The following is a 15,300-nucleotide window of genomic DNA, read 5'->3' on the forward strand; positions in this document are numbered from 1 at the left end:
GGCTTCAGTCCAAACACAATGATACAAGCAGGTGCCTCTGTTTCAAAATGACAACGCAAAAACCACCCTCCCCTCACTTCCCCTTATTTCTGCTCTCTCTTCCTCTCACTTGATGCAAATATCCCTCACAATCGGCATCTTTCCTAGACAAGCACATGGTAAGGCATTAGAGAAAAAATATCTCAAAGGAGCTGCTAAGAAATGTTAGAGCATTGAAACTCATAATAAGCCTAGAATAGGACTATGCTTTTCTTCTTAAAAGCCTTCTCCTCCGAAGGAGAAGTTCTGGTTATATTTGACAACAGCAGCTGTAGGTCTTCCTGAAGGGGTTAGATAACTGTAGCACCTCCTTCTCAGTACCTAGTCTGTTCTTCTCCTGATAACGTTATTTTGGGCAACTGTTTCACTGAGCAATTAGGAAGAGACTTAAGTCTCCAAAACACTAAGTTCCTTCCGTTCCAAAGGGGTAAATGTCTAATTCAGAAAAGGGAAGAGGATCCAAGTACTGGGATGAAACTGGCAAAAACATCAAGGTTGTTTACCATTTATGTAGTACCCACCAAAACAGTCATTTTTCTATTGCTATAATGAACTAGCGTGGTCCTACCCTAACACTGCTTTAGTGCAGCACTGAGGATCAATGAAGGCCTGTACAATGCAAAGAACCACGCAAGAATACCACCACAAGATCTTAAGTTTTTACTTCGCCACCAGCTTTCCAACAACAAAAAAATTTTTTTAAAAAAAAGTCACTTTCACAGCACACTGTGAGAATGTCACATGTAGCAACACTATATTCTGCTTGATAAAGAGCAGCATCAGAAACAGCAGAGTTAAAAAGTTGATCAGAATTTCTTATTTCCAAACCACCCCACCACATCAGTTCATCTTTAGATGTGTTATTCTGGAGAGAAATATTGCTACATTTTTAGAACTTGCTAAAATAAAAAGACTGACATTAAGAATAAAAGCATGAGAAAGAGACAAATTTGAGTATTCTTTTTGCACTAGGAAGCAACAAGCTTCATTTAAAAATAATGATTATCAACATTTAGTTTTTATAGTCTATGATAATCTTTGGGGTACGTAAGAATGTTTGGTGCTCTACCCAGAATTTCAGTTTAGAGACAGGATTATTAGAGAGATTTTTTTTGTGTGTGTGTTTTGCTTGCACTGAGTTCTTGGAACCACTTGTATATTAAGAGTGAAGCTCACTGAACTTACTCTTTGTTACGCAGCTTGGATGCAGCCCTCAGGATTTCCTGGCATGTCGCCAAAGAAGTCCTCCGCTGGTTGGATTCAAATCTGTTTCTCATGTAACACCCAATTGTATTTACAGAGATAGTTAGAGCCACATTCTATGTACTTCAAATGAAAAGGTCCAGACTTTTGCATATATAAAACACATCGGTTTGTTAAATTAATGTTTTCATATGAAGATTGCAGCGCATAGTTTGACTTTTCATTTTGCCCTTGGTGGAGAAGGATGAAAGGTTCACTGACATTGTGTCCACACAAAATTTAAAATTAGTTTTTCAAATAGCAATAGGAAAAAAAGAGGGACTTTCCTAGTGTGCTTTCCCACTAAATACTTCAGATTATTTATTTTTTTTTTTTTTTTAAAAAACTAAAACATGTAAGCTCTGAATCATGCAAAATATGACCACCTCAGCTACATTAATCTAACGTAACTGGGCAATTGGTGAAGTTGCCAGACCATCCAAAGAGGTAGTGACAGTCCATTCTCACAGTGTCAGCCTGATGTGTGGGCTAAGTTAAAAAAAAAACAAAACAAAACAAAAAACAAACCAAGAACAAAACCAAAACACTGAGGCATCACCGTATGCTCGCTGTGTTTTCCATTTTGGTATTCTCAGTCAACCACTCTCTCTTGACATTGGTAGTTGACATTTACCACTGCACCAACATAGTTAGAAGCAGTAAACTTGTGTTTCGTTTTGTCAGCAGCGATACACTCAGTGCTATTCATCATATATAGGTGGGTCTCCATCACTGGAAAACATTGACAGTTTCTTTCCATGATTCTGCACGTGATCTTCATTCATCTTCTCCAAAGCTTCAATCTAGAGAGCCAAAAATAAATCCATGCTGAAATCATAAAAGCACGTCTGCACCAGAATGTTTCTCAACAGTGTTAAAAGGTAGCTTCAGGTGACTGACCAGGTATATACAATATTGGTGGTTCAATGATTCAGTTGTACCTATGGAGCAACATACTTTGGAGGTACAGCTTGAAACATCTGTTCTCAACAAATCAGTAAAACGAGCAGCACTCCCTTATAGCCTCATACTATGTAACTGAAATGCAGGAGTCGCAGGGAGGAGGGGATGACTCTTAAGACTTCGGCTGTATTCCCCAAAGTACGGAAGTGTCCCTTTCTCCAACTCTGAACATCTCTACTGTAACTCAGCCGATCCATCAGCATTGGAGAAATTCCAAGTAATACTAAGATTGCAAATCCACTGCAATAATTTTTAAGGGTGGAAGTTGAAGACGGTTTTACTTAAATGCTTTGTGCAATCAAAGCAACACAGTACAGTAGCTTATTTTAATCTTCAGACTGTTATGTTTGGATTACTTCCTCTTGTACTCCAGGGGAAGTAATTTTAGTTACCAGCGACTAAAGTCAAAGTCTGAAGTTCAAGGATGGACCGCTCAAATTCACCTCTATGTAAACAGCAATGTAAGTCTTTCCCATAAAATTTATACAGTAAAAAAGATGACCAAACAACAACAACAAAAAAACTGACCCCACCACACCCCAATGCTCACAACACAGTCAGTGAGGGAATTGGTTTTCGCTTGATTAATGGATACATAAGGATCTTGGAACAGTGCTGTTGTTTTCCCTTTATCTCTTGCCCTGTCACCCTTAATTAGTAAATACGGAATTTTTGACAACTTATTTTTATAAATGTCTGGTATCAGGATGCATGCCTTGAGGAGTTACAGCCAAAATTTGAAAACTAAAAGCCAAAGGTGACCAAAGATTCCTTGTCCATATTTACATTAGCATGGTTTCAGGTGTCTAATTTTAGGCTTGAACATTGAAAATGCTAGCCTAGCATTCAAGTAAGTTAAAATCTAACACACAAAAAATAAGCAGGAGAACAATTTTTATTTTTTTTTAAAACCAACTTTCCTTTCGCTGCACAACCTTTAACGTACGTAAGGAAAGACAACAAAGCTAGCTTTTAAACTAAACCAGATCACTAAATTTCCCTTAACACTGAAAGAAGCAATTATATGCAGCATGAAGCCTTTTATACTTGGGAGCAGGGAGATCAGGAACGGGTATGGAGAGGTCTGTCAATCCGAGTTTCAGAAAGTGTTTTTACTATGTTGAAATAATCAGGTTTAAAAAAAAAAGACGCAGAATGCTGAAATTATACTCACACACACTAATCATACAAGCTAAACGTGGAAAGTTAAGGTATTACAATAGCTACTATAGCTAACCAAATTAAAACGTTAGACATGGAGAAAGCCATACCTCTGCTTGGAAGTCTACTTCATTGTCAGCTGTAATATTTAAACCTGAGACAGCATTGAAGAGTTCACGCTCATTAAGTACTTCTGCCACACCTCCTTTCTGGAAGAACTAGTCAATATAAAAAGCACACATGAAACTTTACTACGCAAAACAAAATACTCTTTTTCCTTCCCCAAGTTACAATTACAGTATTTAGTCGAAATGATATTTTTGCTTTTGTTGACCTACAGATAAAAATAACTGAAAGAAGTTTTAAGTTCTAGTGGTACCATTTTATTCTTCCACACTTTTTTCCCTTTTGGAGAAGAACACTATCGGTACAGACAATATGCAAGAGTAATCACATATAGGTGGTAGTGATAATTTTTACGGAGTTGTATTGGTTGATTTTTAGTTAGCTCTGAATTGATTTTATCTTGGAAAACATTCAGCATAACAGAGGATTGTCAGATGAAGAGGTCCTACCTGTGAAACATTCTTACAGTCTCTGAACAAAAACTCAAGTCCGTGAGGATGGGTTGGCTCCACAGACTGACTGACATCAATAAGCCAGACCTGTAGTCACAGAGAGACAGCAATTCACCTTGTGTTAACATTTCACATTAGAGGAAACCTCTCCTCCCCACATCAAGAATACGCTCACCTTCCCATCATGCCAAAGCATGTTGTATTCACTTAGATCTGCATGGACCAGGTTGCACTCCTTATACAACTGTTGCATCATCTGCAAGGAACCAAATTAATGAATGAATGAAGTGTGCTATACTCCAAATAAGTATCGTTTGCACGACTATAACAAAACAAAGCCTTTCCCCAATCACCCACCTAATTTACATCATTTTTTTCTTGTCTTCAATAAAGTTTCACACAGGGAATCGCAGTTTTGGTAAACCGCCAGCGAACTAAGCTTTTATCACTGAGCTTAGCTGGTCTGGTAAACTCATGTCAGCTCTGCCAACCAGTCCGAGTGCATAACACAGATAAATATGTTCTCTAAACATACCCGTCATTCTCACCCCTATCACACAGGAAAGAAGTTTCACAGTTCTAGATACTGAATCCTAACTAGTATGCAAGTCACATGTTGCTCTACTGGTCTCAAGATTTGAGGTGCAGACCATTCATATTATCAAGCTGCCGGGTTGGTTGGTTGGGTTTTTTTAATGTCTGCAGGAAGCTAACAGTGAGTGGACAGTTAGCAGGGACATGTTTGAACCAATTACAGCAGATAATAGGAAAGTATCCACCATGCAATATTCTCTGATTTCTAGATTTGTTAAAAACGGGGGTGGGGAGGGGGCTATCCACTGGAGAGTGCTTAAGCATTGTAAATTAAGTATTCGGTAAGCCCAGAAAGACTTCAGAGAACTTTCTAAACCACATACTGCTTCTATAAAAGGAGGACTACTTGCTCATAATTTCTCTGCTGCTAAATATCTGTTTGTCATCAAGTTCCAGCACGTTTTCTCCTCAAATTAAGGTTCAATTTATTTATTTTTTTTTTAGTACATAAATTCTTATTTATTCTAAGTCACACATTAAGCAGCAGTAAAATAAGCCTTTGGACTCCATATCTTGAAAGTGATGCAAGCATCCTGAAAAGTAAATAAATGCTGATTTGTCCTTTAAGTTATTCCCCTAAAAGAAAACACAACCCAGAATTGGAGGAGAAATCAGCATCGTCTTACATTAAGAATCTGATAGTAGGCCTTTTTCATATCTTCACTACTAAGTGTTACATCCTTTAGTTTAGGAGCTGGGACTTGATCCTGGCCAATGAAAGACATAACCAAGACGTGTTTCTTAAGGATAACCACTTGAGGACAAGGAATTCCTGCATTTTGCATTCTGTGAATCAGAAAATAGATACTGATTAAGAAGAACAAAACAAAAACCCTACAGTTCTAGTTCCTGCTTGCTCATTTCCAATCCTAGAGAGCTGTGTGTGAGAAAATTTGATCCAGAGTCAAAAAGTCTTTGATAGAGACCAAATTGAAAACTAAATAAATATATATCTTTCACAGTATTTCACATACGAAAATTTAGATCTTAAAAGTCATAAGTGGGTCTAAAAATGCTCACTGAAAACTCATTACTTTTACAGCTAGAGCCCATTAATTTCATTCGTTTGTAAATTCTGCTGCCAAATCGCTGAAGATGCTGATGATTCATTAAACTGTAAGAAACCAGAGGCTTATTCAATCTGTGCCAGGTTGTATATTGTTTAGCCTAACAATCAAATCTAAACTTCTACCTAGACATAGCATAACTTCCTTAAACAGAGAATAGGAAACCGACAGGCATTTGGCAACTACATTTTTTTTTTCTCTTTACCTTGTTAAATTATGCATTTCTTTCTCAGCCCACATACGAATAATCTTTCGTGGATTCAATTTACTGAAGCGGTCTTTAAATCTGTAGTCATCCTTAATGTATTTGTCACGGTTCTTGAATTCATTAAGAGTTGTTTTAAACACTTTGATGGCACATTCTGGAGGTATAATTTTATCTTCAGTTGCACTTCTCGTGGAAAAAGTCAAATACATAACAGTTAACCATTCGCATCTTTACAAGCAAATGCATGGGTTTGGTGGTTCCCCTCCCCTCCCCCCCCAACATTGTAAGATGTTTGAGGTGTAAGCAATTTTTTATATTAGAGAGGAAAAGATCTGATTTTCTGTCAAATTTGGAAGCCAATTCAAGTTAAATTTATAAAAGTTTATGATTAAGCTTGTATATGAATGTTTGGGTATGGCATTTTGATTATATGTTGCTTATCAAATAGGTTCCATCTCCCAGTTTGTTAATATTTTACTTAAATCACAGAACAGTTTGGGTTGGAAGGGATCTTTACAGGTCTTCTAGTCCAACCCCCAAATGTCATAGCTAATAACAGCCCTGTTAATGGATGTACTTGCTTCAAGAAATTACAAGTGAAAAGAGTCTTGCATTAGAATAATAATGGTAGTATCAAAACGTTTTGTTAAGCACCACAAAGATATCGCCCATTGAATAATACTAAGCAAAAGAACACTCCTGAACATCATTCAAGCAAAGGTCAATTAAAAAAAAAAAAAAAAAAGGCACACCTTTTCTCCCCACCCCCAACCTACCTCTCTCTGGACATCTCTAAATAGATTATCTGTATTTGGGTTTTATTAGCTCTTTCTTAACTCACTTTAAACTAGTGGTGTTTCAATGCACTACAATCATGACTAACATACTACAATCCTTCCAGCATGGTAGTCTTTAAAACTGGACTCTTGCATGATTTGCAAAGCGAGCAGCATCCCAACACTATTCTCAAGGTAACCCAAAAGGAAAAAATGGCACCTCCACTGAACTGCACAGATGGAGCTGACAATACAGCAAGCTGTACAGGAAGACAATCTTCAGGTAGCCTAAGATCATCATGACAGCTCTGCAGTCTGGGGCAGGTTGGTGGAAAGAGTTCCTCAAAGTCTCAAGACTTCTTTTTTATAAAAGGAATACATCTTTTTCCACAGAAAGCTATAGTGGATTTGTCCCCGTTCATTAAATGGTCTCCAAGGAAGAAAGCGAGGATTTTTTTTACTTTGCAGTTGGTACCATTTGGTTTTCAGATTTTTATTATTATCTGCATATACATGAATACAAACTTTAAGTCTTGGGAATGAAAAAAGTGCAGATCGTTTAAATATTTTTGTGGTTTCTGCTTTTTAAACCATCTCTTAAAGCTACTGTCAGTAACAAACGATATACCTACTTTCCTCCATATGCATGAAAAACAACAGATTCTTTTCCTGTGCTGATGCAGCCTGTGATGGTCTCCAGCATCCCAGCATTGACCATCTTGTACAGAAGTAAACGTGTTTTAGGATCCACTGCTTTCTCCTACAGGCAAGAAATGAATACTCAATTCATTAAAATAATTCTTTGCTTTACAGTGAGTTTAGAGTATTTATGTACCACAATTGTTCAACTAGGTGGAAAGAATAATGTATTAAGAGCATTCTCTCAATTGATAGAGAGAAAAAAAGAAAAAAACAAACCAAACAAGCAGATGAAGCAAAGCCAAACTGCTCCAGCACTGTCATCTTAAGATTTAATACTCTCAGGTACCTTATCAACTGTGTAGCACATGCAGTATTTTACCAATTCTGCATAAACTACAGACTGTGGCTCAAGAGCACCTTCTACAGTGTTTTCAAGAAGTCTTTATAAATCATGAATCAAAATATCCCAACTACTATATTCCTTTTATATCAGTAACAATAAAATAAAGCAAAACACCCAAATTTGAAGAAGTCCACAGCAGGAACTACCAGAGGCCCTGCTCTAAACTCACCCATAAAGAATATCAGCTGGCTTCCTAAATTATTAAGTCAGAGTTTACTTGGTCACCTCATCTTCCTGAAACTCGCTATGAAGACAGATATTTGGAGCCACATGGTTCAACTGCAGAGGATTAATCCTCTGGATAGTTTCTATAAATAATTTCCAGGCAGTTTATTCATTATAGCTGATTAAGAGACAAGTTAGAAAGACAAAGAGAAAAAAATGGAAGCTGCTTGCTCTTATTTTGGTATGGCTCCCACAGTAATGCAGCTCAAATAAAGACAGCTTTTTTCTAGTTGGAGCTGGATAATACCATCTCCTTCAGCAATGTTAACATAATATCGCTTAACTGTTTTACTAAAAATAGAATGTTTCAAGAAATTACCAAAACAGTGTTCAGCTGTTACACAAGGTAAAAAGTATATAGAGACACTTTATTAAAACATACAGCAGTGGAGTGCTCCTTCTTTTCATGGAGCCTTGCACTTCGACGTTCCTCAGAGTATGCGTGTTGCTTTAGGGCATTGAAGACTTGATTTGACAGCTTTAAGTCCATCCCAATTCCATCCCCAACTTGGAATTCAGGTGCAAACTACAAGTAGAAATAACAGAAATTTAAGCATTGTTACTAGCAGGCACAAGCAAAAATTTCTCATTCTGATTTGGAAAAACCTGGGGTAGATTAGGACCTATGCGAAACCCACTTTGTGCAATGGTGCCACTATGCTAAAAATCATATTGCTCTAAACTCAGAACTCAAAGTTCTGCCCAAATTGATATGAGATTACCTAACATCCTGTAAAAATAGCACTTGCAGCATTTCCTTATTTGCAGAAGTTGCACCAGTTACATTAAAGAAAACGGAAGGTATGTACTATGGATAAACAGACTGAAAAGCTGTAAGTCAAACAATTGACTGAAACTAAATTACTTGGCTCATCAGGCAAAATAAGTTAAAAAAAAAATTAGGTTACATGATAGCTATGCTTTTCAAAAATAGCCTTGGTGTTTTATTTGCCTGTGTACCAAACTTGCTGATAGTTTTGTTTTGCCAAAACAGTTCTGTGCAAATTCTTGAATCATGGTCATTAATAAACTATTATTAAACAAAAAACCCATGCAACTCAAACTGCCAATTTGAATAACTAATCCAAACACTGCATTGCTTTCATCTGATTAAAAAAAAATCAGCACTGTATACAGTACCACAGATGGACAAGCATTAGTTCTTTGGTTGAATTACAGCATTCCAGTTTTATACACAAAATAAGTTTCCTTAAGTTTTCACTTACATTTTCCATGCGAGCAGTGTTCTTTCTTCCACATACCACTTCATCATGTTTAGTAGTAATGTCTTTTCCTTTGCCAATGAAGCCCCTTCTTGGTGTAGTAGTAGGTTTATCTGCCAGCAGTAAGAAAAATAAAACGAACTTTACATCTAAACAAACGTAACTAACACTCAAAGGTTCCACAATGCCCACAAAAGTAACATAATTTTGTTCATTAAACAGAATAAAATACTTAAATTGTATGATCTTAATGCAGTCTTCTCTTATCCTAAACGTGACAGCTTCTTTTGCTATGTTATGACTTATTTCTGTATCTTCTCTGAGGTGTCAGACACACTTTTGGTGTGTTAAAGACAGGAATATCCAAGATCACGTCCAGATGCCCCTAGCCAAATGCAGATGACAGATATGCATATCCCACAATACTTTCCACGTACAATAGTTATTTTGCCAGATTCAGCCACTGAAGCCAATATACTGGCAGACAGAAGCCTGAAGCTACCCGCCCAGCTTCCTGCATAACACCTCCCAATTAGGTGACCTGATTTTACATACAACTGGTATGTCTCCTTATGTTCAAAAAAGCTAATTTAACTATGTCGTATTCTTAGGTCTATTAACCGAAGAAATTGTGTTGTATTGTTTACAACTGCCACATACCTGCTCTATACGGATCATGACGGGTATCCTGCCAATCAACCTCATCCTCTGAGCTGTCACTGTCATAGGGATGCACCTTCCGATAATTTTCAAAGGATATGGAGACTTGAGAAACAGAACAGATAAGCATGTCTGTGATTACCAGGGATTTGCTACTTCCTCACAGCTCTGTCAACTTAAGCAGAGCGCCAAGAATATCTCCAAAGCAAAGATATTTCTTCTGATGAGGGTACCTTTGCTATCTCCATTGATCTTCTTCTCTTCACGCCGAAGCTGCGCATCATATTCCCTGTCAAATTCCATCTGCAGCATCTGAGCTAGCATTAGGTCGCTAGAAGTGTCAACATTTTCTCCTGTAATAAACGGTCCTTCAGCAACACTATGTAAAATGAAAACAGAATTTTAAAAAATTAAACACAGTAATCTGAACAGAAACACCACTTTATACCATTTCATCTCTCTATACAAAGACCTCATGCAGAGCTGCATAGAAACTACTGGATCTCAACTCTCTGCCCCTCTCCAAGCAAACACTAAATATCAATAGACCATGACTTCATTTCTCTTTGTCACTCCTTTACAATGAAAATATTACTTAAACATTTACTTGTTTACCATGCTGTAAGAAGCATTAGGCTCTATTTTTAAGATGCCCTTCATAAAAGAGAAAGAAGGCATACGGGGGGAGGTGTGTGTGTGTATATATTTTAATTATATTTTAATATATTTTTACAAATAAATAAATAAAACAAAATTTTAAAAAAACAAACAAACAGTGTTTCTTTGATCTGCTCCACAGAAAAGACCACAGGCATAATTTGTATGAGTTTAGAACTAGTAAGCTCTTGGCCTATGTTTAGAGCTTCCAAGTATTAAGGAGGATACAGGTGATACACCTGACAGTTCTCAAAATAACATTCTGCACTGTTAACAAGAGTCTCTAAAAGGGAAGAAAAAAAACATTTCTGACAAAGTTTCTCAAAATGTAGCTTACAGACTGGCTTAAAGCACCCAAAACAATGCGAAGAAAATATCAGGAAGAAAGGAAGGGTGACAAAGAAAAGAATCTGAGGAAGAGTTTTAACTGGGGAAGCCATCTTCACCGAAAAAGACCTGAAGAAGCAGAACTAGGAAATAACAGGCAAAGCATTTACTATATCATTACACATTAAGCAGGTTGTAAGAAAATGCAGAAGAGAGAGAAGATGGCTTCATAACTGCGGAGATCACTAATCCAGGATTTAAACTTACGCAACCACTTCAGGAAAAGCGGCATTTTCTTCTTCCAGCTGCAGCTCTTTCGCCAGCTGTTCACTCATTACATCAGCAAGGGAACACGATATTGATGTTGTTTTGGGGGCTCCCCACGGACACTGTAAATAAACATTTCGTTCAAGTCAGCAAGAAATGCAGTGGCAACACAATAATCAGGATAACTTAGCTGTCACTGGCTCTAAAATAAGCTCATGTAATCTTATAACAGCTTGTCTTCTACAGATACTTAGGGAAGTTTGATGAGCTAAAGTACAGAAAACACCTCAAGGAGTACTCTTATAAACTCAATAGGGAGATCTGTGATTGAAAGCATGTCGATGGTCACTGACTAATGGGGGGGAGAGAGGGGGAGAAGAATCAGTTTCTCAGTGTCAGTACCCTCTGAAGACAGGGGCAAAGCCTTCCCAGAAAGTTTGCTTACAAGCGTAAACACAGTCTATGCAAAGATTGTCTTGGAATAACACAGTGTGAACGGCTTACGCACAGCTTCCTCCCCCGTTTCTAGAGCCCTGGAAGGACAGCCATCACAAACACCCCCCCCAAAAAAGCAGAAGCACGCACACAACTTGGCGTGGGGAGGCGGGGGCTGGGGGACGATGACTCCAACCAAGTTGCGACTCCCCGCCTACCGCCCCGATAACCAAACTCACTTAGACCCGACTCCCCGCTCACCGGCGGAGCTTGGAGAGAAACAACTCATCTATCGGGTCCAACAGCAGCTCCCTCCGCCAGGAGAGCTGCCCGCAGCAGCGACCCACGCCGCGCCCGCTCCAGCGCGGCCCGTCGCTCGCTGAGGCAGCGGCGCCAGGCGCTCCGCTTGCCCGATAACCCTGACCCCCGCCTTGCCGGCACCACCTCGCAGCCTCCTCTCCACGGCCCCAGCCCGCTCCGAGGGAGGCGGGCGGAAGAAGGGCAGCCGGTACCGGAGCCACCTGCCCCGCTGCCGCCAGCGAAGGTCGGCCAGGGACGGGGACCGTGCCCCGCCGTGCCTCGGTCTTCCTCCGCCCCCGAGGCGCCAGGCCGGCGGCGGCCGCACCTCTACGGCCCCGGAGGGGGGAGGCGGGGAGCCGGACACAGCTCCGCGGGCCGCCGCCGCCGTCGTTAAGGCCCGGCGGGCCGCCGCGCTGCCCCCGCGCCCCCCGCCCGGCCCAGCCCAGCCCGCCCTCACCTTGCTCCGCCAGGCGGGGCCCGGCCCGGCGTCGGGGGCGGCGGCGACTCCTACCGGGTCCATCTGCGCGTGCAATGGCGGGCGGGCGGCGGGGCTCGGGCAGCGGCGGGGGCTCTCCTCAGGGCAGCGGCGCGCCGAATGCGGAACCTTCCGGGTTCTCACCCCCCCCCCCCCCCCCCGTTCTCTCTGACCGTCACCTGCCGTCAGGCTCCCCATTGGCCGGCGGCGCGGGGCGTCACCCGCCTTTCCGGTGATGTCACCGGGGCGGCCGCGGGGTTACCGGCGGAGCCCTGAGCCCCCCGGGGCTGCCTGCGGGTTGGGGCGGCGGGCTGGCCGCCCGCACCCCGGGGGCTGATGGGGAGCGCCGGGGGCGGGGGCGATGGCAGGCTGCCGGCGGGGAGCTGCGCCGGCAGAAAAACAAAGAGGATGAAATCACATAGGTGACGTTTGCTTTTATCTAAGGAAGTAACCAAGGGAAAAAAAAAGAACAAACAAACAAACATAAGCGACTTAATTAATTTGATCCTGATCCCATTACCCGCTGTAAATACAAAATTAGATACTTTGTATGTGATCTGACACCTGTTACACCTCAGGTTTATATGTAATGTTTATCTGGAAAATAGTATTGTGATTAAAATGCCTTGTTTCCAGGACAGGGGCAACTGGGTGGTGTTTTGCTGCCGTACAGTCGCTGTCTGACATCTGCTCGAGCAAGTTTCCCCAGCAGGAAGGAAGCGATGCCTGGAAACCTCCTCAGGCCTGGCTCACCACCAGCTATCAGAGGTGTCTGCAAACGGAGGCAACTGTGCCGTCGCTGTCGATAACCAGGGAACCAGCCTAGCAAAGCCGGCTGGCTCCAAGAGCAGGAGGAGTGGTAAGGGGTCGTACAGCCCCCGCGGCATCCCCCGGCCCGCTCCGAGTAAGTTCCCTGTTACGCATCTGGCAAAGCCAGCGCTGCCAGGGCAGGCCCGGCAAAAGCCACTCGCATCAGCTCTTAGGCATGCAATAATCAGCTTTGTCAGCCAGAGTTCATCTACTTTGTCCTTAACAACCTGCAATGACGTAAGACATTACAATCTCCCAAAACAGTCTGTTCCAGTGTTCATTACGGCAGAAAGTCCCCCACTAAAGGGCAGACGGTTTGGCAGGTGGTAGGGACCCAGGTCATAACGGCTGCCTCAGCTACGCGCAGCCTGCAGGTACAACACAGGCGTGTGCCACGGAGACATTAGGATGGCTTAGTCTGGTGGTGCCGTATCAGTGTGGTTCTTATCCTCTCTGCCTTTAGCCCTGGTGGAAAGAGATTATTTCTTTCCCTTTGCAGCTGCCTTTTGGGGTGTGAAGATTGCTGCCATGCCCCCTTCCGTCTTCTTTGGCTAAATTTATCAGTTTTATAAATGAGCAGAACGTCAAAGCAATGTCCTGCTGCCCCAAGAAAATCATTGCTCTAGCACAGCTATACAAGCACTGATTAAGAAAATGGGTTTTGGTAGTTTTTGATTCAAAAAGACATTAACAATGATTTAATATTCCTATGTCTTTTTATTCAGTTTTTAATTTTCAGAAATAAGTCTTCCATATTAGTCTCTTAAATATTACCTGATTAGGCCTTGATCCCATGACCTCTTATATGAATGGATCAAGCTTTGAACTGAATTACATTAAGAAGAAATGTTCTCTAAAATGACATGTAAACAAAATCATTTGCCACACATTCACATCTCCTAATAAAAATAGTTAAAAATCTAGATAGAGCAGAAACTTCCCTTCATATTACTCAATTCCAAAGCTGTATAGCAATTACTTAATATGTAATTCAAGTTAGTCGTGATAAACAACATTGGCAGAAATTTATATCTTCCTTCTTAATCTGATCTGATCTGATCTGAATTCTCTCAGTGCCAGGAGGCACACAAGGCGCGAACATCGTTCTTCCACTTCGATCGGTCCGCGGCTGCGTGCTCTGGAGTCAAGGGCCACAGCGCAGTCTTCCGTCAGTTTCCCCCTCAGGACACGACCGATCCAGCTCCATCTCCTCCTCCTCACTTCGTTACCGATTTTCTCCATCTTCGCCATTTCTGATGCTCGTCGTTTCTGCAACTTTTTTTTTTTTTTTTTCCGGGAGGAGGTAGTTGGCCTCCTGCCCAACCCCCATGACTTGGAGGGCCAGTGTTTTTTCTGTCAGGGTGGCCTTCCCTTAGGCTGCATTGTTCGCGGCACCTTCTTCAATTTTATCCGGTGCACCCTCCAGAGAGGGATCCCCTATCCACCAGCCAGGGGACGCGCCTTCTAGCCGTGCAGCCCCAGCTGAAGGTTCATTCTTAATCCCTCACTGTAAATGGCTTACAAGAATTCAAACCTGCCTCTGCATTTTGCTGTAGGAAGATATATCATCTTTGTCTGAGTCTCTCACTTTTAATAAGAAATACTGCAAGAAACACAGAGATATCACTGTAATATTTTGCATGAAAATGATACTCTACTAAAATAAAAAGTCAAAAGTATTCTTATCACATGCTTACATTCGTCTTTGTAGATACCTGTAAACTTTTCTTGTTCTTTTTTAAAGCTTTACAGGCTGAATTTCTGGCACAATGCAAAGTACACCTTTGTTTGCAAAATATACATTTGAGGTACTTACATAAACACATGCTCTGCAAAGTGGAAATGCTGTACCACCTACCCTGCCATCTCTTGTGGCATCCATTATGGTGGCATGTCGGTGATCTCTCTAGACCTGGATGGACCAAACCTTTCAGCACTGGAAATCCGATGTCTGCTTTGGGTCACCTCCTTACAAACCAGATAGGATTGCATCTGATGGACCAAAATCCTTGAATTTGTCTTGGTGCAGCGGAGACTGTTCAGCTGTTGTGCTCCGTCTGCTGATTTTTGTCTTTTGAGGCTAAACGTAGCAGGTTGGACAGGCTCATTTTGTGGGCTGGGTTTGGCCTCTGGTCTACCAGTTAGTACCCCCCAGTTTAGGCCACACTCAGTTTCTTATTTATGCTGCTTTGCTCTGCCCTCTAAAAATAGGGTCTACGTGTACAGAGAGAGCCCTGGCCTTTGCATT

At 41.4% G+C, this 15,300-nt stretch overlaps 1 protein-coding gene and 1 long non-coding RNA gene across 4 annotated transcripts; one reads left to right on the top strand and one right to left on the bottom strand.

Moving 5' to 3' along the window:
• Positions 1 to 684: 684 nt before the first annotated feature.
• Positions 685 to 12,386, bottom strand: RIOK3 (RIO kinase 3). 3 transcript variants are annotated; one of them, XM_082304982.1, is made up of 13 exons: positions 12,225 to 12,386; positions 11,033 to 11,154; positions 10,015 to 10,160; positions 9,782 to 9,886; positions 9,125 to 9,234; positions 8,281 to 8,424; positions 7,261 to 7,388; positions 5,850 to 6,035; positions 5,204 to 5,363; positions 4,159 to 4,239; positions 3,981 to 4,070; positions 3,516 to 3,623; positions 685 to 2,084 (listed from the first exon to the last, which is right to left on the bottom strand). In XM_082304982.1, exons 1-13 carry the CDS (start codon positions 12,285 to 12,287, stop codon positions 1,983 to 1,985), a joined length of 1,545 nt encoding a protein of 514 aa, XP_082161108.1. In that variant the 5' UTR covers positions 12,288 to 12,386; the 3' UTR covers positions 685 to 1,982. The 3 variants fall into 3 exon arrangements, with proteins under 3 accessions (XP_082161108.1, XP_082161107.1, XP_082161109.1); XM_082304981.1 differs by having other exon boundaries at positions 5,850 to 6,038; XM_082304983.1 differs by lacking the exon at positions 12,225 to 12,386 and adding an exon at positions 11,729 to 12,045 and having other exon boundaries at positions 5,850 to 6,038.
• A 160-nt stretch (positions 12,387 to 12,546) lies between these two features.
• Positions 12,547 to 14,737, top strand: LOC309587147. Its single transcript, XR_014227504.1, has 3 exons — positions 12,547 to 12,664; positions 12,879 to 13,146; positions 14,127 to 14,737. It is a non-coding gene; the product is annotated as an uncharacterized lncRNA (long non-coding RNA).
• Positions 14,738 to 15,300: the final 563 nt, after the last annotated feature.

This window comes from Platalea leucorodia (genome assembly GCF_965183815.1).
Source record: "Platalea leucorodia genome assembly, chromosome: 1".
NCBI classification, from domain to species: Eukaryota; Metazoa; Chordata; class Aves; order Pelecaniformes; family Threskiornithidae; genus Platalea; species Platalea leucorodia.